This window comes from Micropterus dolomieu, linkage group LG01 (genome assembly GCF_021292245.1).
Source record: "Micropterus dolomieu isolate WLL.071019.BEF.003 ecotype Adirondacks linkage group LG01, ASM2129224v1, whole genome shotgun sequence".
NCBI classification, from domain to species: Eukaryota; Metazoa; Chordata; class Actinopteri; order Centrarchiformes; family Centrarchidae; genus Micropterus; species Micropterus dolomieu.
In genome coordinates, this window is record NC_060150.1 from 10922361 (window position 1) to 10947739 (window position 25379).

The 25379-nt window shown below is 41.7% G+C and overlaps 1 protein-coding gene across 4 annotated transcripts in view; it reads left to right on the forward strand.

The window, feature by feature from the left end:
* pard3ba (par-3 family cell polarity regulator beta a) overlaps positions 1-25379 on the forward strand; it is a 168703-nt gene that overhangs the window by 121016 nt on the left and 22308 nt on the right. For all 4 annotated transcript variants that reach the window (XM_046056761.1, XM_046056770.1, XM_046056789.1 and 1 more), the window contains 3 exons: positions 5286-5396; positions 5758-6015; positions 16526-16637. In XM_046056761.1, coding sequence (XP_045912717.1) covers positions 5286-5396; positions 5758-6015; positions 16526-16637 — 481 coding nt within the window. The remainder of the gene's footprint in view (positions 1-5285; positions 5397-5757; positions 6016-16525; positions 16638-25379) is intronic.

The window sequence follows — 25379 nt, forward strand, 5'->3', positions numbered from 1 at the left end:
CTATTTAGCCTGCTCTCACTTTTTTCTGGCTTGCTCATTTAATTCCTCTTTCTTTTCTTACTTGTTCTGCCTTTCTCTTGCTTTCTTTTCTCATTCACCCGATCTGCTTCTTTTTACCTCTCTATTTTAACTCTCATTCATTCTCCAAGTCCACTTGCTGAGAGCTATTTGTCGCCTTCTTCCTTAGAACATGTGAAGCCTGTTGCAAGAGATTGGTGTTCTGTGCAATACTCAGCATGTCAGGGGTTTAAGGCTCATGATGCTTTTTACCATTGCATAAATGTAATGAAGCAGCTGCAATGCAAATGTCGTTTTTTACGTAAAAGTATCAGATCAGGGCCTCTCCTCTTATTTCGTTTTCTATCTTCCTTGCTCAATTTCTCCTTTCCTCTTTTTTCAAGCTAGACAGGATGCTAATGCGGAGATGAGCCCTTCCTGCTCTGCGTGGAGCTTTAGCTTGTACGCGTGTGTGACTCACCTCAAACACTGTACGTCAAAGTGTTCACAGGTGTCATCAAGTCTGCAAGTGTTGTGAGCTCACACTCATAATGTGCACTCGCACATCAATGAAACCCTTGTCCTGAAAACATGACTTCCTCCACGCACACACACACCCACAGTGCTAGACAACGTTCTCACATCCCTCGTTGTGCCTGGCGATAACCAACCACACACTGACTCCCTGCTGCACCAGATAGGAAAGCTTATTAAGACTACACTCACTCAACTCACACTGCACACCGTCAGCGCTGTTGTCACAATTGCAGAAAACAAAGCACCCGTAATGCTGGGAATGGAAACGAGGATATGATTTCTTGAAAGATTTATGGGGAAAAGGCCGATGTGACACTGTTCAGTCTGCAGTTTGTGGCTGCAGAAATTTGATGCAGTTTGTTAAAACAATTATGTGTAATAAATAGGTTTGTCTAATAGAGTGAGCTGTTTGCTCTCTCTGGCCTTCTCACTCCCTCCCTCCCTGGAGGGCTAATTGCACAGGTCAGGTTGGTGACATCACCACACTGACTAGCTGTGATCTCCATGTTACATATAGAGCCTCATTAGAGCACGGCTAACGGCTAACTGAGCACACACACGTTGCCTCCCTCTCCTGCAATAATGAGAATGACAATAGCTAGAGTAATTAATATTAGTCAGTCCACTTTCTTACCAGCAGCTTGCTTTGCAGTGAGTTGGCTAGCTGCGTTTAATCAAATCAGGGTGTTGATTTTAAAGAGTAGTCATCGTCTATGACTGCTTGCAGAAGATTCAGGCAAATGGAAAGAGGAAGAAGAAGGAGAATAGAGGCTCTTAAAGAAGTAGATGAACAAAAACACGTTTTTTTAGAAAATGGATGACAACAAAACTGTAAAATAGTATGGTGTTTGTGGGAAAACAAATCATCCTTTTTTTGGCATTTCTCCTGTGAATTTTAATTATTCTTCAAAAAGGATCATTAAAAAATATGCATCTATATTATAAATATACTTTATGTATAGTGACAAATATAGTAGCAGGAACTCATTCCCAGAGTTGGGTGCAAACTGCAAACAGACCAACGTCATCTCCTCTCAGTATCCCGGTCCTGCAGAGGTGACGGCGGGGTGATGGCGGGAGTCAGCGGGCTAATGATGACAGCGACACACTAATAATGGTTCCCAGTAGCTCCTATGACAGTGGGGAGTGTATTAAATGGGACACCAGAGCAGTCTGACTCACCCGGACCACCTACTTTCCCCTTAATGAGAGTTTGATGGAGTGGTTGTATAGGTAGATAATGCTAAGTTAATGAGATGTCCTATTCCACAAGACTGTTTGCGCATCCCTACAGAGTTACTGTGTGTGTGTTGCCTGTGTTGATGTATATTGCTGTATACTTGAGTGTGTGTGTGGCTGCTTACCTGCGTTTGTGAGCAGTATATTGGTTCCTAGCTTTCTCTCTGTGTGTGTGTGTGTGTGTGTGTGTCTGAGTTACTTCAGTTTATAGAGCTGTTTATGAAGTTGTGTGTGTTTGTGCATTCATGTACCTCATCTTGTGCGTACAGTATAGTTCTGTCTTTTCATCTAGCAGCTGTCTAGCACTCAACAGGAAATTAACTGTCAGGTTTCTGAAAGAGTGACGGAGCAGAAACTGTCCTAAGGAAAGAGAATTAATAAACGAAACAAAGAACAGAGCAACCAGACCAAGTAATAAAAACAATAAGCTGAGAGAGAGAAAAGGAAGGCAATGAGCCATCATTAACAAACAGTTGGCTCACCACACTTGGAAAATATGGGAGTTTTGGTGAAGAAGAAGGGATGAGATAATGGGCGAGCAGAGAATAACCACCTCCCTCATGGCAGGTACATGTCTCTAATTGGGATTCCCACCCCCATCTTGCGTCTTCCCCCCCTTATTTTCCCTTCCATCTCTTCTCAGACAATGCAGTGAGAAAAAGAGGCTTTCTTAATTAATGCAGATATAATGATGGGTCCAACTGTGGACCTCTGCCCCCTCAGAATGTTGATGTGTGTGTGTGTGTGGAGGTGGGGCTAGTCTACCAGCTCAGCCAGATAAACCTGGGATTTTGGATAATCATATATTTATGTGTAATATAATTATATGTCTATTGATGCATACTAAGATTCATAGTTCTTATGTTCCTTTTATACAATACTGATTTCTTATGGACATCACTGGGGTAATTTGCTATTCTGCTTTTGGCTCCAGCATAATGTGAGAGTACTTGCAAAATCAAAATAGTTCCAAGAAAAAAAAAATCTGCAGAAAAGAGACACTGCGGCAGTACACAATATTTCTTTGGCATGTGATCTATAGGAAGTGAGGTGGACAGACATTACAGCAACAAGGGTTTTAGTACCAGTGACATCACCTGAAGACAAAATAGTTTACTAGTAATAGTTCTACTCAGCCTGTGAAAACAATTGTATAATGCCTTTTTTGGCTTAGAGGCTTTGGCTTCAAGTCTGAGAAAATCACCCTGATGATGTGATCAGGATGATTTTGGTTTAGGCTTAAAGGTCCTGCAAAGCTACGCAGGTGTTTTCACTTATTCTGGCTGATTAGACCAGGTGAGTGGAGATACGTTAGGTCACCTAACTTCCTTTAAGAAAAATAAAGGCTTAATTTATCTATGCCTTAACAGTCTGATGTTGAGATGGAAGAGAACTACTAATTCCCTGAAGTACCCCTTTAAATGATGAGAACAGTTAAAGTTTGTACTGTAATTGTGCAATGCTAATAATAAGTAATGGTCTGTACTTGTATAGCGCCTTTCCAGGCTTTCCGACCACTTGAAGCGCTTTTACACTACATCACATTCTCACACTGATGGCAGAGCCCCTTAGCCTCTGCCATCAGAAACAGAAATACACACTCCGATGGATATGCCATTGGGAGCAAATTGGGGCTAAGGATCTTGCCCAAGGATACTTCGACCTTCTCATAAGTGGACAACCGCTCTCCCTCCTGAGCTACAGCTGCCAGTCTTAAGTACCCCCCTCAAACACCTGCACACCCTGCAGGAGTTACTTAAGTTACTTCTGCTATGCTACACTGATAATTATGTGAAGTCCCACATATAAGTAAAGTGCACTGCACACCTGCAGCTTCACGTTGTCAGTTTATTTGACACACGTTAATTGACACCCGTAGGACACACTGGAAGCACCATACAGACTGAAGAAGCAGTCGAATGTATTGTAGCCAGATTGTGCCTCTCCAGGGAGTGAATGTGATAAGATTTTCTGGAGTGAAGGGAAGGAAGACAGTGAGGTGACCTGGCACCACCATTGTGGTGTGTAGAAAACAATTTATGTAGGTGTTTTGTTGAGCGTCATACAGAAGTAGGGTCACCCTAACAGGTGCAACAGGAAAATGATAGAGATGCCATTCAAGCCACAGCCTGTACACAAAAGACAGTCTAATCAGACAGTGGTAGCTGAAAACATTTGTGTGTGTGTGTAGACCACGAATGTTTAGAAGCTTCAAGTAAATTAGTATTATTTAGTACTACTTGGTATTTAAAGTGCTTGCATGGGTCCATAGGACATGCAAACAAAGTTAATGACTAAAGAGACGATAATTTGATTGATCACCTCTCTGTGGCTTCTTCCCAGCAAAACATAACCAGTGTGAATATCTGCCTTTCTGTTGGCAACATTAGCCCACACAGGTGTAAGTGAAGTGAGTAGATTAGCTAAAAAAAACACTAATTGGTTTGCAGGATGGTGCCAAGCCAACGTGGCATCCCTGTCCAGGTTTCACTGCAGCTCTGATGCTGCGTCCTGCTTTTGGCCGGGCCAGCAGGTTCCTCATTCAGGCCACGTATCTGCCTGTAGCAGTAATGAGAAGTGCCTCGCTGTTAATGAGATAAACACAGACATTAGATTGGCTCAGCAGGAGCTCGGAGGAAAGGAGAGGGCGAGAGGAAAAGAAGTAGGTTGGCGGGTGAGACGGAGGAGGCGAGAGAGAGGGGCTGAGTGAGAAAGGAGACGAGAGAGGGTGGAGGGCATGGTGAGAAAGACTATGTGAAGGAGAGATAAAGGGATATGAAATATTTACGGGAAAAGGATTAGTTCATTTCTTGAAAATGTGAAGTAGAGCTTCATTATAACTCAAACAGAGGTGACAAGTATATTTTGCCTGATGGTCTTAATAGCAAAATTGATAAGAAAAACATAAGACGCTGTGGATTAACAGCTATTTTATTGAACATAATGTTAAAATATTTATGCTCCATGTGCTTCGGGACAACTGTAGCCCGTTTTAATGTGCCCACACACTCTCACACACACACACACACACACACACGCACACACACACAGACATACTCACGCTGTGGATTGCCAGTACCTGCTGTGACATTATAACCATATCTATCATTATGCAGTCTTTTTCCAGGCAAAGCCACTAATGAACATGCAGGAGTAAGAATGAGTTTGTCTAGCAGTGGATGAGTGTGTGTCAACATTTGGAAATGTGATGCAAGGTGGAGTGTTTGCGGTGTTAGAGAGCCTCTTTCATCAACTTGTGCCAGCTCTGTTGTCTGTGGGAGGTTTATTGTTTCATCAGAAAAGACTCATAAGCACATAAACTTTACCCCCAAATTTAAAGTGCATCTGGCAGCCAGCAGAACTGTATTATCCACCTGAGGTTTTAAGATTATAAAGATCAACATGACGTTGTAGGGATAATTCACGCAATCTCAATTTACAGTTTATCTCATCGCAGAATAATTCCGGCGATCTAAAACTCACCTTGATGCATCTGTGCCCCCTTTTTCCAGGTTTGGTAAGAAGAAAGACGACAAGAGCAAAGATGCTGCCAAAGCCTCCAAAGGCAAACTGGATGCCCTAAGTGAAGAGGAGCTGGACAGGATCCCTGACAACAGAGACGGGTATGAATCAGACATGTTTGGAATTTGTGTCTGTCTTGGTTTTTCACACTTTGGAGTGTCAAAAGAGAGAAGGGTTTACAACACCGGAAGGTGCTGAAGTTCACACAATCATAGAAGAGCATTTGTCAGTGTAGTAAAGTGCTATGATTGACACCTTACCTGACAAGTTGTGAGTCATCTTGATGCAGCAACATGCGCCCACCTGATCCTCCAAAACAACTGCTCAGATGAATGTGTAGCACAGCTGTCTATCATACCACCACTCATAGGAGGCTGAAGAGAGAAGCTCATTCTGAAGTGAACAATACATGTATGTGTATTGTCCCCATGTCTGACTGCTTCCTCCCCTCCTGGCTGACAGCTCACGTCCCGCTGAGATCCGCTCCCTCCCCGACGTGGAAGACGACGACAGTGACCCCAACTATGCCCGCATCAGCAACTTCCGCCAGCCACCCTCGCCCCAGTCGTTTATTAGTCGCACGCCTTCCCCTGCAGCGCTGACAGGGGGGCCTCACCCGCCTCAGCCATCCTCGGAGGAGCTAGATGGGCTCTACGCCAAGGTCAACAAGTCCAGACCCCTGGCGGCTCAGCAGAACCAGCATCAAACCCAGGCAGACAGGTGAGAGGGAAGAGAGGGGCTTAAATGGCTTGATCATTTATGTTTCTCTATACTCATGATCTAACTTCTGCTGGCTATCTCTTGATTTTACCTCACAAGTATTGTAAAAAAATATGTTTTTCAAATGCATGTGTAGCATTTGCATCTATAGTTCTGGGTGGATACACAAAGGTGTGTGTGTGTGTGTGTGTGTGTGTACGTGTACGTACACACAAGGTCACAGACCACGGCTTGACCAGCATGAGTGAGGGAGTATTTGCACATATCTACATTCATGCTCTGCCAATCCCAGAAAATGCATAAAACATGAGTGCATGCTTACACTGTAGTTACACACACACACACACACACACACACGCCCACACACACTTAGACAGTAATGCCATGCATGATTTATGTAACTCGTCTGTTTTGCTTTGCAATTCATTTGACCTCTGTAAATCTTTAACATCTCCAAAAAACATGATGAGCATTTCTACTTGATAATTCCATTTTTCCATAAAAATTCATTGCATGAACTGGCAAGTATTCATCTACATGTGGTGTTATGTACAAAAGGTTGGTCTGGGGTCAGTTTTAGTGCCACGTATAAAATATAGAGAAGTTTTAATGTTTTGCATGTTTTTCCTTCCTTTCATGAAAAGAAAAGAAGTCCCACCCCAGCTATAGGATATACTATTGTGCAAGTAGTATGTCCTCTCACTATGTCTTATTCTCTTACCGACACACTTACTGACACGCACGCACACACACACACATATATTTATACAGGGTCCAGGTGCAGCAGAACACATCCTTGAAAGCCTCCGCTCTGCCCTCTCTTCAGTTTAATGTTGCTTGAATTTCAAGCCGCCACACTTCTCAGGCCACCAGCTGTATCCTTGTCTGTTCACACTTGGCACTATAATGGGTTTCAGGCGGATCCAATCACCATCTCGATACAGATATGACCGCAAAATGAATACGACTGGAATGACAAGCTGAGGTGTTCGAGGATGGTGACATATTTTTGTTGCGTTGGCTATGTACTCATCTTCTTTTTAGACATAGCCCCCCAATTTTACAAGACAAAAAGCTCAATAGTTAACTTGAATAAAGCCATAACTTATAATATTTATTATAGTATGCCATATTTACTTCTTCTTCACTGCCGATGCTCTGCCAGGCCTGTACTGCCACATATGCTCAGTTTGACAGAGGTTTAAATTGAATATGCTGGAGTTTGGTTTTCTCATGTCTTTCAAATTGTTGTTTGTTTACATTAGGTCAAACTGATGCTGAATACATAAATATATGATTTAGGCATTGTGACCACACTGAACACAAGTGTAAATGCTTATATCTGCATACAACAACTACAACAGTCTGACAATCTATACAGTGTTGTGCATAAATGTGCTCAAACAGCGCAGATCATTGAAAATGCTCATGTTTTTGTGGTGAACTGAACGTGTCTATTTCTGAACGTGAACTCTTGCACCGTTGTGTTAAACTCAATATAAACTACTAAAAAAAAACATGGGTGTATAAAACCAATGAAGGAAAACAAATCATAGTGGAAAGGGACACTTCAGAAAGTTTTAACACAGTCTATAGTTGTAGAGCATTTGGACCCGCGCAAATGAGCAAAGGATGTGAAGTTTGGTTGTTTGAGCTGGGCAGAGATTGGATCGCAACTAGGTATCAGTGTGGACACTGAAGGACCATATTAATACCAGATGTAAATGTAATCAGTTAAATCATATCCAAATACCTGGTTACGAGATTCATTCTAAAGCCAGGTATAAACAGCCTCTCGGGGTAGCACTCCTCACATGAGGGCCCTATATATTCAGTACCTTTTTCCTTCCACTGCTAGTATTTTATGACCACTTTAAGGTTTTATAATGACAAAATGTCCTTGAGCACGAGTAAAGCTTATGTAGTGTCAGAGCCCCCCAATTCCAGTGTAAGAGAAGGGTTAATGCTTGCAGAATTACATTGCTTATCAGTGTTGTCATTCCTTCCTTATTATATATTATTACTGCTGAAGTTTTTGAAACCTCAGAGTTTAACTTGCTGCCAGTTTTGTATGTGAGAGAGAAAAGGGAGAAAATCTAGAGAGGATTGTAATGCAAATTTATCATTTCCCGTATGAAATAATACAGGCCACATTAAAACTTCCCTCAACTTAAACTCACTGACTGAAATTACTATTGACTTGCAAATCAAAACTAAGCCCCAGACACCCAATCTCATCCAGAAAACGAGAAGATACAGAGAGAGCGAGAAAGAGAGGTTGGACATGGAAAGGAGACAGATGGGGAATAGGAAGAAGTGACAGACGGAGGGACAGAGAGAAAAGAGAAAGCAGGAAAAGAGTGTAGCAAAAGAGGGAAAAAAGACAGAGCCAAAATGGCGAGAGAGAAAACGTTTTAGATAGGCAGAGTAAATCCGAAAGGGAAGAAGTGACATAGAGAATGCAGACAAAAGAGGAGGAGGGATAATTAGCCACAGTCTAGCAGCCTGACAGATCTGTTAGACCACTTTAACTCTCATCCACTAGTGGTGGGTACTTCATTACCAGCCTGTTTTCTCCCTTTCTCCCTCAGTTTCTCTCTGTCTCAGTGTCTCTCTCACTTGTCCATTCTCCCTCCCCCTGTTTTTTTTGCTCATAATGTATATTAGATAGACTTTAGCATTAGCATGATGGATGGCTTGTTTACTGTGGATGTGAAGCTTTTTATATAGTCTATGATGTGAAGGAGTCTCCTGAGACAAAGAAAGAAAATAAATGTCTGATAGTGTTGTGAGAGTATGGCAACACTGTGCATGTTGGTTTTTAGAAACTCAAATTATTAAACTGAAAGGTAGATTCATTATTCGTTTTCTTGTTTGCATACAGAGCTTTTATTTGGTGTATATAAAGTGATATAAAGGAAATAAGAGTGCGGCATCCAACAAAAGTCCCCAAATGGAGTTGAACTGGGGATGCTGCAATTGTGATGCACACACATCAGACATCCTGATGTAAATAGTCACTAATTCACTACATGTATTAATACGCAGATGAAAATAGTCTCTAATTAATGTACTATTCACACCTGCTTGAGTAATGTTTGCTTAAAACAGTGCCCATATGTTAAAGGTGAAACTCTAATTTTGTGACCTGTTTTTGAACATTGACTAGGAACCAATGGGTTTGGTGCCCACAAGGGAAGGGTCATCCTTTAACCTTTTGTTTGAATTAAAGAAATAATTGTAGACTTGGGATCATTCCAGTTTATTACAACTTGTGTCTTATGTTCATAGATTTTACCATCTTTTCTATTAGTTATAATAATATTATACACACCAACTTAAATGCTGACATCTGGGATCGTGGCAACGTCGCTAAAGTGTGAAGGGGCAAGAAACACCAGCATTCAGACGATCAGGCAGGTTTGCTACAAACTTAATTGAAAGAGGAAACGAATGTGAGCGGTCAAATTATTACAGAATAAACAAGAATTCTCCTTTAAATACCGCAGCTGGCCGTGTTGGATGACCTCCGATGTGTTCCGTGGTCACACCCACTCACATCATGCATCCACACTCACACAGGCGCCCTCATTGCAGGCTATTTCCATTCACGTTGCACCACCTGCGGCTTGGACGAGTGCACTCATTCACAAAGTCAGTACATCTGTTAAAACACACAAGGTTGGAACTCCCCCTGTGCCTTTCATTCACACAGACGCACACAGATATACACACGGTCAGAAATAGACGCAAACGCAGCCACCCACATGTAATATTTCTGCAAGGTGTAACCTAGCAACAATGTTGTGTGTGGTCCGGTAAGTTTTATACCACTGTGCAAAAATTATAGGTGTAAGCTAACTTACTGTGTGTGTTTGTGTGTGGGTATATGCAGTATAATGAAAGTTGCAAGTGCAAACAAGCCTACTTTTCACTTCTCAAATTTCAGAGTACCTTATTTTCCTACAAAGCTGCCCCTGGTAGCTGTAGCATGCTGAATTTTTATTGTTTCCAAGGGAACAACATATCTGTTTCTTTCATCTTTCACATAACACTGTTTTAATGATGCTGAGGAAGAAATGTGCTCATTATACATGTGAGACGTGGTGTGTGCTTGTGAAGTCCTTAATGCTAATGTAGCCTTATCCAAATGTTTTTGAAGGCAAGTGTGCATGCCTCTGCGTCCATGTGTGGTCTGCATGTGTTTGCATAGTTTTGCCAACTGAGACATGCTAGTCACCCCCCCTTCCTGTCAAGGCACTCAACAGTGGACTCCCAGTGCTGTCTTCCTAATTTACCATCGGACATTTTCATTAGGCCTTCAATGGCAGGTGTGTGCCATGATGGGCGTCACATTTGATTAGAGCTATGCTAGAGGCTGACCTGTGGAGAAAAAAGGTTAGCTATGCTTGTCAAATTTTATTAGCAAGAAGGCACTCTTTGTAGCTGGAGCAAAAAACAGGGAGATGAGATGAAAGAGGAGTGAGAAAAAGAGAGAGGCCAAAGCGGAGAGATGTAAATGCTCAAGAGAGAGAGCGAGGTGTGTTGTAAAACACACCATTGTGCTAAGAAAAGAAAGATGAAGGTGAGCTTGTAAGCTAAGACAAGTAAATGACACATCAGTGGGCATGCTCCTAGATTTCTACCACGGTTCAAGCAGCGGCACAAGGAAGACATGCCTCTAAGTTTACATGACACTGTGACAACGTTTAATTCTCAAATCGCACTAGACATGCTTGAGTAATTGTTGAAACATTATTGAAAGAAGCTACAAGGTCTTTAGGATATAGATATCTTGGTTCCCTTTACAAGTCCTGAATAGTGTTGGTTTTCTTCCCCATTTCTTCTTCCTCCCCGCCATTTTGGTGCGACACTGAAGACAGTTTCATTCCCCAATACACAGAAAAGACAGGAAGCAAATAGCGTGAAAGAAGTGCACAGCTGACATTATAAGATACTTCCTATATAGGCAGATGCAGAAATTCACAAAAAAAAAAAAAGTACAACAGTACAAAAAGTACATCCTCTTGTTTTCTTTTGTGGATTTAGTTGTCAGGCAGCGCTTGCCTGAGGAAGAGCTCAAAGAGAAAGAATATGTTATTCCCTTGAAAACAACACATCATTAGTGTAGACTGTATATTAAGGCTTTTTGTCTTCTCTGCCTTTAAAGTGTCTTTTATTGGTGCTCTATCTGAGCAATTAAAATGTTTCCTTTTTCCATTCGAGCAGCTTCCAGTTTATCTTTTGTTCGTGGTCAGTTACACAGAGAGAACAGACTGTTACTGGAAGCTGGTGTTAGATTGTGAGTTAATAGAGTTAAATTTTTATGGCCTTGTTATTGTCTAATAACAGAAAACAGATACACAATGAGTAATGTGTCTGTTATTTTAGATTGTGGGGTTCACTGTGTTGAGTGAGGCAGTGGTTCCCAACCTTTTTGGCTTGTTACCCTCTAAAATATAATCAATGAGGTCAGTGCTTCAAGTATGCAAAGCTTTTCTGTCAGAAATAATAAAGATCATTTTGTGTTATTTGTAACTAATATGTGACTAACTTCATTATCTGGCTGCAAAACTACTACTAAGAGAATGAGAAATGTTTTATTTCCAATTCCATCAATTACTTTATGAGCCCTTCCATTTAATTTAACCCATTTCAATGTGGATCATTTCTAAGATATTACCATTATCCCTCCAAAAACTACAAGACCAATTCAGGACTGTACAGTTCAGAGTTAAGACGGAGTATAAAATTAAACATTTTTTAATGTTTTTTGGTGAGGGAAAGTAGCCTGGCAACCAGACGAATCTGCGGAGCTCATGTTTCCTTTTCTCTGGCTGATACGTCTGGCCTCCCTCACATTCAGACAGATTTCCAACCTTCCTGGATCCAGTCGGGCCAATCACAGCGGTTTATCTAATATGGGGCGTGTTTGATACGATTACTGACAGAGGAGCGTCACCGTTCCAGATTGATAAGTCACACGTCACATGTTTCGCTGCTCTGATTGGTTTTACATATGGACCTGTGTTCAGGTTCTCGCAAAACTCAGATCAAACTGTCAAACCAGGCAGTGCTGATCAAATATGAATCAGGATTGCCTGTGTCCCGCCTCAATTGTTTTCAGAAACACGTTCACAGTTTGTGAACAGGCCGCCATTTGTATCCTGCTTGAATATGGACTAAACACCACCATCTCCAACTTACATGTGTCACTCAGTGCTACATCACAGATTTCGTTGCTCTGATTGGTTGTAGGTCTATCCAATCGCGTCTAAAGCCATTTTGCTCTACGCCTGTTGATAAAGCCCCATGGATATTGAAAATGAACGGAGAGGTTCCAGACTAATACGCATTTGCGAATTAGTTTGACGATGCCAGGCTAGGGGAACAGTAAAACGCTCTTTGTGTTTCCCATCGCTTCCAGCTTGGAGCTCCACTGAGTTTCTGTCAGACTCTAACGCCAGTACTACACCAGGAAAACCAAACATTGACCATACACTTTGATGTGTGCTTACCTCCAGCACAGAGGCAGCAAGGAAAAAACTGCCTGTCTGAGCTTTTTTCCCTCTAGTGTTGTGTTTAAATCAGCTGGCCACAGCAAGAAGAAGTCACCAAACCAGCCGGCGGCAGTACACACTTCCTAATTAGTCTGCCCCCACACTGGCTAACACCACGGGATAGTTGCTTTTCTCACACACTTTTTCCTGCTTCCTTTCATATAGCAGATGGTTTTGTTCTCAATCCAGTTCCCTTGCTCTTACTTTCAGTCTTTTCCAGCTTTCCATTTCTGTCTTTATGTTGCTGTTTGCGTTTGCTCTCATTCTGTCTTCTGATGCATCTTTCATTTCCTGCTCCTGTGTCTCATCTTCTCGCCAATCTTCCTTCAGTTTTTCCTCTCTCGGTACGCTCTCGGATCAACCCGCATAGTCAGATACTGAAATATGGATGAAATATGATGCTTGAAGGGAAAACACGTCTGACTTAAGTGGTATCAATTTATCTGGTTGAGCTAGTAGCAAAAGAAGAATTTATTGATTTATTGGTAAGTTGTAGTGTATTTAATAAATTTAAAAAACACAGATTCCACAACAGCTCTAAGATAGTGGTCTCACAGATTTCGTGTACTGCTGAGTGACCAAAGTGGGTAAGGATGGACAAAATCACTACATTATTGTTGGAGGGGTTAACGGAGTTATGAGGGAAAGTTTGAGGTACAAAGCAACAAAAAAAAAAACTTATGATAGCCTATAAATTTACAGAATTATTAATTATTTCCTTGTGTACAGAAGCAGATCTACCGTGTCCTGGTACCGGCCTGGGGATTGGGAACTCCTTATCTAAAGTAACTTAGAAACAAATGTGTGCACACATTTTCATTAGACAGGAAATCAGTGTGTGATCCAGTCTCTCATGGTTTAGAGTGGAAGTGAGGTTGGCATGCAACCTTATTAATTTCTTTAAGAATATCTGTTATATGAAACAACAGAATTGTCTGTACTCACAAATAAAGTATGTGAGAAACCAACATAGTTATAGTACTCGGCAAGCTACAAAGGGTTGTTTAGTTTTCGAAAAAAACCTAGGACTGATGCAGTGTGCAGATCTGTAATGTATAGAGCCATCAAAATGTGGAACTTAACTTACCACTTTTCATTGCTGAAGCATCCAGTAAGGCCGGTTTTAAAAAGGCTATTAAAAAAGCACTTGAATGATAATTCAAACATTGATGAGCTTAGGTGAATGGTTTGTTGTATAATTGTGTCTATGTGTTGTTACAGCTAACCCTGTGGGGTTGTTTACAACGTGTCTGAATATCTAACTTATTTCACTTATGTCCCCAGATCTCAGTAAATAACTTGGTGAATCCATGTTATTATTACAATTAAGAATGATGACCAAAACTACAAAAATAAGACCCAAGTTATAATAAACTGGAGTTATCCTTGAGACTAAAGCGTATTTCAAAATCCAGATGAATATTCACTGTCCCTGTGCTGGTTCTCTACTTAAGGCAAAAATTATTTAAATATAAAAAAAAGTATTTTTCTGGACTTACCATAAAAATCAGAGAAATGCCAACCATGTTTCTCAGCTGGACGGTAGTGGACTCTGCTGGCTCGTTCCTTGTTCTTACATCACACTGCTCTGTTGGGAAAATTGTAGCCCACTGAAGTTTAGATCTGTTGTGTTTATGCAACTGGCTCCAGGCCTGCATACAAGCAATCAGCTGCAGTTATTATCTGCTGATGACAACAGGGGAGCCTACGTGTCTCCCTCTAGATACACACACACCCACAAACACACACATAGGACAGGACACGGAACCCCCCCCACACCCACTCCATGTTTTATCCAGCCTCAATCTTCAGCCATTAATATGATAATATTTGGCGTTGTCAGTGATGGAGGCCGCGGCATAATGAGATAATTACAGTGTTGTTTCATTTGGAGAGCGACACGCACGCTCAATCAAAATGGCAGCCCTAATTACGGGCCCAGGGATTGGCTAATGGGTTCTGTAGAAGAGGGGCGGCATGGAAAAAAAAATCTCAACTTGGCTCTGTGCATCCATTCTCCGAGGGTCTGTTTGTTTGTTTGTTTGTGGAGTGGAGCTGGTGGGCGGCAGAGGGTAAGTAAGAGTAATAATAAAAAGCAAGTAATAAGTGAATAAACAGACAAATAATACAAGAGATAAAGTGTGAATATCTTAACAGCAAGGCTGTCTGCAGGACACAGCACTGGGGGGGGCAGAGATTAGTATTGATTAGTGTGTTGAAACCGGCCATTAAACCAATCTCAAGAAGCAACAATTAGCACAGTACTGTGCCTAATACTGCCTCAGATATCCATCTTTATAAAACATAAGCATCTGCGCTGGCGTTTCACAGCAGCACGGAAACTTTAGTAAAGTTTCAACAGGGATTATGCAGTGAGGTGTGTAAACACACACACACAAACACGTTTGAGTAGAGTAATAGCAACTCTTTGCATATCAACATACTGGCACAGAAGTGTGTTATGACTCAGCCTTCTGTCCCAACTGAGTTGGATAGAAGCTGCATTAAATCAGTGTATGTATACACAAGCACAAACACACCGTCACAGTGTGTCCCACATACCAAATTACAAGAATTAACTATATGCACACAGAAACACACAATTTTATACATTCCTGAGGTTGTCTAAATACACAAAAACACACACTCAGAGTCTCAGCCAGATTTTCTAATTAAAGACAGCGTTGCAGGAGAGACTTAAACATGTAAGCTATGTACTTCACTAATGAACCTCTCTATCTGCTCCCTGTCTCTTGCCCGCTCTCTCTCTCCTTCGCTCTATTTCGGTCAATATCTGCCTGGAGGTCAGACCATTAGAATGTAAGTCACAACGTCTGTTTGATGAAGGCTATGGTTGGTGTTTATGTGTCTGACAAAGGCTTTCCTTGTGTGTAGTTTTGTTAAGGGATAGTTTTACAGATGCAAAGGAAGGGTGGAAAGTTAGCTTTTTTCTGCTTGTATTACATTTTTTGTCTCTGAATATTTTTTTTATACAGTGTGTATTCTCCTGTTTAATAGCAATGGAACAGCATATCAGTGTCAATAGTGGATACCTGTTTCCAATGCAGCCAGTAAACACAGATAAACGACAGCACTGTGTCATAGCACATCCTGACGGATTATGCTCACTCACACACACAATGTTTGTGTGTTGCCTTTTGTGTGTGTTACCGTGTGTGTGTGTGTGTATCTATCCATACCCTTGTTTATGTGAGCTCGGCTCTGTACTCTCAGGTGTGTAGCTTATCTAGCATTAAGGTCCAGTGAGCATGATGATGTTTCTCTTTAAGTTTTGTCCCCATTCTGTCCTGAGTTCTTATCTCTTCACCTGCAGTCACTGGCGCCTTTTCTCTTATTTTTTTATTTTTGTTGGAGAGATATTCTGCTTTTTTACCTTTTGGTCATTTCTGCAAAAGGTCAGGTTCAGCAGGATCATATTGGTGTTGACTTGCCAATGTGTCTGTAGTTCAATTGAAGAATGTGCTGCATTGCTCCATGTGACTTTTAAGTGAAAAGGCAAATCCATCAAACGTTTTTTATACTGTTTTTTGTTCCATATTTTCCACCTTGGTTTTCTCTGTCAGCTGGAGACGGTTCAGTTCAGGCACTGATGTCTTCTCAGAGGCAGTACATTGTGGGTATTATTTGTCTGCCTGTCAGTCTTCCTGCCCTGTTAAGGGTTTCTACTATGAAGCTAAAGAATTATGGTGGATTTAACAAAGAATGAATATGCCTGGCTTTTTCTTCACTTTTAAAATTTAAATTGAGCAAACAACATTTTTACATCATGGAACTAGGTTTGGAAAGTCATGGAATAGTTTGATTTTAAGGCCATGATGGGAACCCTGTTAGTTCCTTGTCTACCTAAATCTTTGAGATTTACATAATAGCTTCTCTCCAAACAGCAACTATCTGGCGTTATTTACACCTTCCTCTTTGTCTCTCTGCAGTGATCAGCGTCTCCAGGGGTTGCGAAGAGAGTACCAGCAGGGCCGAGCCGCCCCAGGCTATGAGGAGCTCGACGCTGCACGACGCAGAGCCCTGGAGCACGACCCACACCGGGTGAGTGTGCATGCCTGTGGAGCATAGAAATGGCAGACAGTTTTTGGTACAAGGAAATCCAACAAGAGCTTTTTTATTTGTTGCCCTAAAAATCCATTAAAAAAAGTGAATAGGTTCTACAGCAAGACACATAGACCCACACTGGACACTAGTTGAAATGTTAAATGAAGGAAAAATAAGTGCATGTGTACTATGTCCAGAGCACTCCAGTGTTCCTGTGAGCTCAGCCTGTTTTCCCCTGTGTCTTTCTCAGGCTATTTTCAGCTCTCTTGTTAACATTTTGAGGTGCTGTGTGCCACAGAGGCGGCGCCCACTCTCCTCCTCATTTAGTTTATGGAGAGATCTATTAGACCGGTGACATTTCCATCCACCCTTTCCTTTAGCTCTATACCGCAACCTTCTCTCTTTCTGTCTCTCTTATCGTATTGCTTTTCCTTTTCTTCTCTGATATACTTGTCCTCCTCTTCCCTCATTCCTTCTTCTTTCTCTTTCCCATTTTAGCAAGAATAACAATGGCCTGAAATCTCTGTGTAGTTGCCTCTCCTAACCAATCTGCACTGCTAAATGTCCCTGAACCTGTATTGATCCGGCTGAGGAATCATTTCATTTACCTCCGTACACTCACCGAACTCAGCATACTCACGATGGAAATCAATAGCCATTTATCAGCCATTTTAAAATGGGATTTTTTTAATAGCGAGCCCAAGGATGCAGAAAATCACACTTTGATCCTTAACAGAATCACTGAATCTGGCTGCAACGATTTGCAAAGGCATTTCCTCAGAGCAAGATTTCTTTTTCATTATATGACACAACTGAGCAAAGATAGAGGTAGAGGCATCTGGAAAATATGGGATGGATTTACTGACAGCATCGCCAATACCCATTCACCTGACAACCTGCCTCCTGCTGTGCTCGCTTCCTCGCTTATTGTAGTGTCTGTTTATTGAGCAATGAAGCCCTGCAAACCAGTCTTCATTAGGCACTCTCAGACACACACCACGGTTGCTATCTTCGAGGCCCAAAGGGCTTCATCACTCATTACACATCCCTGTGCAGCATGTGTTTCTGCCTCGGTTCGCCGTTACTCAGTCGGTACCGAAACTCTGATGCAATTAAAGCACAGCGAGCGTGAGGCTCAGCCTCTGATCTGATCTGTTATTTTTCACCGAAAAAAGACATCAGTGTCCACAATAAAAACCAGCAGTGGGTTCCTCCCATGAGGAGCCTGATAATGGAACACCCCACTCGCAATCACACACATACATAGCGAGAATACAAACACAGTAAACAGTAAAACATCTGGGAAGTAATATTGGGCATGAAAAAACTGAGAGAAGATGATAATAGAATGTTGTATTGAAACACAACATAAATGAGTATTGTAGTGATGTTAAAAAAAAACTAAAAACACTTTTTATTGACATGTAGTTTTTGTTAGTACAGGGGTTGAATGCACTTAATGTAAGTCACTTTGGACAACAGCATCTGCGAAATGAGTGAAATGTAATGTACAAGTTTGTTTGGTTACAGAAATGGAGTGACACAATGAAGCTTTTTGAATTAATGCACAACAAAAAAGTAATACAGAAACTATGCTGTTTCCTGCATTTCTGTATATGCATATAATTATGCAGCAAATAACATAATGATGTAATTTGTTATCCTTTCATGTAATTTACCTAATAAAACATTTGAAATGTTATGTATTTGATGCAGTATTAACAGACTAACTGCTTAAGATCATATTTAGTAGTAGTTGTGTTTGTATTGGTGGTTGTTCCTTTCCAGGTGCTGACAGAGTGGCGTTAACAGCATCCACACATTCTGATTCACCCGAACACACCTCCACACACATTTACCTATTTTCTCTCTCCGTGTGCCAGGAGAAGAGCGTAAATGCAGACCACTTGAGCGCGGCACTCACTCGCTAGCTCGCTTCGGCCTTGTGTGTTCAGCCTTTTAGCTGCCGCCTCCACGACTACCAATGCCGTGCCGCGCTGCTCTTTTATGCTCAGTCATTTTCCGTAGCCATGAATGGTTAAAAAGGTTTTCGAAGCTCTCCATACGAGGCCAGGAGCACCATTCTCCCTCTTGAGTGGTTTATGTGTGATTTAAAGAGAAGATGAGTGTGCGTCTGTGTCTCTGTTTCCTCTCCTGGGCTAGATGATCCTGGGTAACACACTAACCCAAGCTGACATAAACAAAAGCAGGGATAAAAGACTGTGGTTACGATATCTATTCATGTCTCTGTTTATTCTTTCAGCGGTCGTCTATCTGCATGATCTGGAGGTGGAGTTTTTTGTGTGGTTGTGTGTGTGGCGACTCACTTTTAAGTGGGTGTGTGCAGCTAAACGTGGTCTTCAAAAAGGACTTCATGTCCCTTCCTCATTTCTCTCCTCTAACCTCTCTCCCTCTGTGTCCCTGTCTGTCTATCTGACTCTAATGTGACCCTTCCTCCATGTTCCCTGTCTGTGGATAGGTCACACTTGTAATTATGACAATCACACTGTCCCTCTCTCTCTGTCTATTTTCTCTATATGCTAATGATAGGCTCTCTGTAATGTCTTGATGGCCAATTAAGCCCCAAAAGTACATGAGCAGTTTCTTTGTATAGACTTCTTTGCTCTATAAGAAGAGTCTGGAATAACTTTTTTACATGAGACTCCACAATGTTTGAGAAAAGACTGATCCTGAAGTTTTTTCTCTGGCTCCTGTCACCTTTTAAAGGGATACTTGAGTGATTACGCTTCCATAAAATCAGGGGTCTCAGTAGGGGTTGGTTTCTCAGATTTGGCAAATACACTTCCAGAATGGAGGTCTTCAGGGATCCCGTTAAATCAGGTCAGGTAGGGTCCTGTAGGATTGCTTTGGGTCTTGGGTGTGTCAGTACGTTTATTGGAGCAGCTGTGTCAGATGTGGCGCAATCACTGCAGAAGGAAAATGTGTTTTTGATGCAAGACAGAGGGTGTGAACTGTCAAGTGCAGGGAAAGTGACACGTATCGCCACTCTTTTTCGACCGTGGTTGCTCATTCATTTGTGGCATCAATCTGCTGGCAGTGTTGGTGTTCTCTCGGTTAGGTTCTGTTCTGGTTGACCAAATTTTGGATCAGGTCTTATTATCTTTTGGTGTATTTGAACTTGGTCTGACAGTCCTTCTGGTTCCAGTTGGATTGGGTCTCTTTTTTTTTCTGATGATTAATGTATGCGCTTTGATTTTCCACGGGTCTGTTTTGGATATTTTCTCAGTCTTGACAAAGCTCCTCCGGAGCAACAGAAGACATTATACAACTGATTCCACAGTGCTACTCCTCATGACTGAATTAAGTGGAGTTTCCCTTTGAAATTATTTTTAGTTTAAAATGTTTAACTGCCAAATAGAATGACGGTAATTACTTTTTTAGCCTTCTTAGAGCGATATCATAGTCACAATTGTACTTTACTCCTTTTACTTTTAGGTGTTTCTATTAAGTGTTTCTGAACACATTGTCAGGGTTCTTTAAAGTATTTGTTTTTTTTACTCTGAAGGGAACCACTTCATTAATAACAAAAAATTATCCCACTCACATTTTCATTCATTCATTCAATCTTTCTTTTATTCCCTGTTGGCGTATCTTCCCCATAGTGGTCATTATTGGTCTAATAATGTCTACAGCCGATGCACTGACCAGGATCACTTATTCACCTCCACTCCCTGACACAGCTTCACATCAAACGCACTGTGTGTCTTTGTCCTGATTTTGTCTATGACATGTTTATTATAATGTAAATGTACTTTACGTCCATCAACTGACCATGTTATGCATGGTCAGCTGAGATGACTGACTCTACAATAAAACAGAATCATGTTTACCCAGTGTAACAAAGACACACAGGCGCACAGTATAGGAGAAACATACATGCATATGAACTCATGTATCTTATCTTCAAGTCATTACCCTGTGAATCATAAACAACCGTGGCAGCATGTGACATTTTAACAAACACAGAAGTCACCGAAAACCACACACGCAACTACACACTCGGAGTCATTATAAAACACACACAGAGAAACACTCTTGCAAGTCCAGATACGACTTGTCATCCGTTGCGCAGCTGTTTTTTTGTACTTCTCTCTAATGTTGTGTGTGTGTGGACATCCATCAACTTGATGATATTTTAATGTCACATCCTCAGGCTGTCTCAATCTCTCCCCCTCTCTCACTTTTTCTCTCCCTCCCACACGTTGGCCATCACTTCATAAATAAACCCCCACATCATTAAGTAAACACGCACCAGCCTGTCACGGTGATAGATGGCCTACACACACTCACAGATGCACACACATACAGGCACTGGTGATCTGCACGGGGCGCTTCATGCCCACAGGCAAAAGCCCCCAATGGTTTTTGCGGCCACAGTCCTAATGAATGCACACGTATTCATCTGTGAACTTGCACTGATCTAAAAGTTCAGTTTTGGGGAAATAAAAACACCTCAGTGTTCAACACTGATCACTGATCACAATCAACAGCAGATTTCCAAATGTAGTGGTAACACGCTTCAAAATGTGTCCGCAGGCCCTTTATGGTTAGACGCTGATATTTAGTTTTGTTTACAGCTGAGATACGTTGGCTCCCACACTGCCCTAGTGACTGGCCATCCCTGCTTCCACCTGACAAGTGCCTGCTCTTACCACACACCTTCTGCTGTGAACACTTCAGGCTCACTCACCAAAGACACTCACTCACACAGAGCACAGGTGTAATGGATGTGCTGGCAGGGTACCCCCTGCTGTGTGCTGCCTACTGTTGGAGAAGCTGCCACAAAGATGGCGCAGCCCAGCAGAAAGCTGCTTATAAAGACAAGAGGGGGACCCAAAGGAGGAAAATGGGAGAGAGCAATCAGGGGAGCAAGTAAACGAGGGAGAGAATATGAGGGGAATGGGAAACGTGGAAGGGGAGTGGCAGCGATGCCGCCAGTCAGAAGAACAGAAAGTTAGAGAGGAAGAAACGAACATATATGTTTATGAGAAATTAGGGGAAAAAAGAGAGAGAAACTGAGAACATTACAAAGCAACAGAGCAGAGTCGAAGCAAATAAAATTCAAAGAGGCTCCATAGGGGTAAAATGGGCAGGATTAGAAATAGCACATCTAACAGCAGAAGCTGGATTGGAACAAGGAGAAGACAGATGGGACGGAGGAAGTGACAGATACATGGAGGCAACGACATAAACGACTGAAGTAATGGAGCAGGGGAGGAAGAGAAAGAAGTGAGGGTTTCAGGTGGTAGAAAGAAGCTCAGTTGGCGGCAGTTGTTAGTGAGACTAAAGCAAGTGTCCGCCTTTGAGCATGATGGTAAATATCTACCTAAAGCTGCGTTCACACCGAAAGCGAATTTCATATTCTCGTCTCTTTACTCGCGCAAGTTTGACTGCTGGACATTTTGAGTGTTCACACACAATGCGTATAGACACAGTCCGCGGATACTACTGCTATATGAACCCAAAGTAAAGCTTTTGCTGTTATTTAATTGCTATAAACGGATCAAACTGATGCCGAAATAACTACAATATGATGCCGTTTTGCCGAGGCTAAGTTTGTTCTTGATTCTTGGCTAAGAATCGATATACCAATCAGTGGCCTTTGTGATTTCAATGAATTAAAACTGGACATAGAGCACGAGAGATGGGAACTAAATTGATGAATGGAAGCTATGTAACACATGAGGTTGTTGGTTTGAATCCTTTCGCCAAGCTTTGTTTCCATCTCGTGTACCCTCCCCCCAAACCCACCCTTCAGTCTGTGCTGTCCAATTAATTTGAAACCTTTTTAAATAAAACTGTTAAAAATGTAGATTTATAAAAGAAGATGAATCTGGGAAGGAGAGTGTGGGAGGCAGAGATGCTAGTTTGTGCATATGGAAGAAAGAAAGAAAGAGAGAGAGAGAGATGGCGAGAGAGCAGCTGGTCCGGGGGTGTTTCTCTGAAGGAGGCTGCGTTAATGTTAGTCTAATGTTAGTGTTAATCAGGTTAGCATATGCCCTGTGTGTGTGTGTGTGTGTGTGTGTGTGTGAGAGAGAGTGTGTGTGTGTGTGTGAGAGAGTGTAGATTTGAGGTGTTACTGATGCACCTGCACTATTTTAATGAGGAAACTCAATTCATCCCTTAACATCTCTCTCTTTCTGCCTGTCTCACTTTATTCCTCTTACACACACTCACACAGTCTCACAATCCCCATGGGAAGAGCTGCATTTGAAACACTTGGATCACCAAGAAAGTTGGATTAAGTCCTGGTTTCTATTTTCCACAAACACGCAAGTTTAGAAATGTAATGTACTCTTGACTGATTTTGCACACACATACGTGTACCCGTGTTAACGCACAAAGCTTGTGCACATGCATACACACTGCGTATAAAGGAGCATGAACACAAAAAGCTGACACACAAGTACGAATGCCCGCTCACACACATTTTATAACAGACTTTTATAAGGTAACATACCACAAACACATAAAAACACACAATCCACAATCAACCATGGCAATGCAACATGTACACACATGCACACACATGCTCAGCCACCATCAAAGGGATGCAAACCTCAGCTTTGGCCAAACCTCAGCTGTTTTCAGAGTTCATTTCTCTGTAGGAGGTTCCAGCCAAATCCATGCTGGCAGCTTACACACACAAACACACACACACACAAACCTTTTAAGGAAAATCATATAATTCAGTAATTATAAGAAATTCAGTCACCTGATCCTGTTTTCCTCATGAACCCCTCTGAGATCACCCTCAGTCAATGTTCAAACGCAAAACACACATCCTAGGCTTTCTGTCACACACACACACACACACACCCACGCCCACCTAGCCCTGTGCAGCAGTCGAGGCCTGTGCTGATTAAAGGCTGCCCGTTGGTCCTGACTCTCCGGACCGGGCTCAGTGCTATTCTGGCCCGTTTAATTACACAGGCCCCACCACAAGTTAGTGTTTGGATCATACACCCCAGAATTACTGTGAACAAGCTACTGTGACAAGCTACTGGAAAACCACCTGAACAGGAGGAAAATGATAGAGGAGAAATGAGGCAGGAGGTAGAGTTTATAGGAGGCCAGTCTCTGTTAATGTAGGGATTGAGGTGATAATTATAAAAAGAAAGTAGCGCTGCACAGATTGTTCCTCCTTACAAGCCCATTTAGTCCAATATTCAGTCTTGCAAGATCATTTTAGGTTAAGGTGTTTGGCAGTGAGGTGAGATAAATCCATGTGTTCCAATGCAAATTAAATTGTTTCTTGCACTAATACCTTTTTACTTGAAAGGTTCCAGAATAAGGCACCTCATCTGGAAATGATGCTTCAGGAATATTTTGAAAACAAATTGATTTGCTCTTGAAACAAGCAAAATTACCTGACGCAATAGTAAGAATGGGCACAGTTGTGTGTTTTGTGTTGGTTTGGGGGAGGGTCTTGGGCCCAATTTAAGAGATTTAGTGACGAGGGCCCTGGGGCCGTATTACAGAAAGTTCCTACCTTAAGTCTTAAGTTAAGATAGGAATAGTCTAAAATAGGATTTTTCCCTATTTGGTATTACAGAAGCAAATCCTAACTAACTTTTGGAATCCTTACTTCATCCTATCTTATCTCAGTTTAGGATATACTAAATACTCAATCCAACATCAGTTATCAACTTTTATGTCTGTCCAAATAAGTCCATTGACAAGTGATACGAAGAGAAAGGCAACTGTCCAAAGAGCAGAGGAAAACCGGTGGTGGCACCTCCTGTGCTCCCTCACTCACCCCAGAAGAAACCCGTACTCTTCCTGGGAAAGAACAATGAAGGTAAAAATAATAATAAAGGCTGCGCACTAACCTCATCGTGTTTTTCATTTAGTATTTCTTGTCTTTAACGATGTCCTTTTATCAAAGACTTGCATTAGGATGCTGCTGTTACATCAAGCCTTTACATTATGTTGTATAATGAGACATTATCTAGCGTTGCATCGCCCACAGCCTTTCTACTAACGAGTGTTTTGTCATCAAACACATCGCCAGAATCAATTAATAAATTCCGCCTGTTGACATTTTGTTGAATGTAAAAGCAATAAAAGAGCAGCCATGTGGATTAATCAAGTTAGCAAACACTACCTGTTGGAAAAGTAAAAGTTAGGACAGCTGAACGGTTCTCCTAAAGTTTAAAGATTTTACGAAGTTAGGATGCTTCTGTAATACACTTTTCCTTTCTTAAGTTAGGAAAGGAACATTGACTTAGGAACTGTTGAACTTTAATGGTATTCCTAAATCAGTTCCTAACCCTTATTACCATGGTTACCAAGCAGTTAAAATAGGATCTGCAGGTTAGGAAGTTTCTGTAATATGGTCCCTGGTCCTTTTGCACATTTTTCATGTTTGTCTGAACCTGCATTACAGATCATAAGAGCCACTAATACTCTTTCTAACTTCGATACTGTACCACTAAAGAGTGCAGACTGAGAGGCAAAGACACTGAGCGCAGGTTAATTCCTTTTCATGATTCCTACATAATTTCATACTGTTTGACCACTTCTGTTGTTTTACATCACCTGCTCTTTGCCTTTGGCTTTCATCTCGCTGCTTGATTGGCGCTCACAGGGGCACTTCGTCTCTCACACACACAGATTCAGGCACAGGCTGAACTCTTGCTCACACTCCTGGGAGACAAAGACAAGAGAGAACATCTCATTCCAGCAATGTGTTTCTACCCACTGCTATCAAGAGTT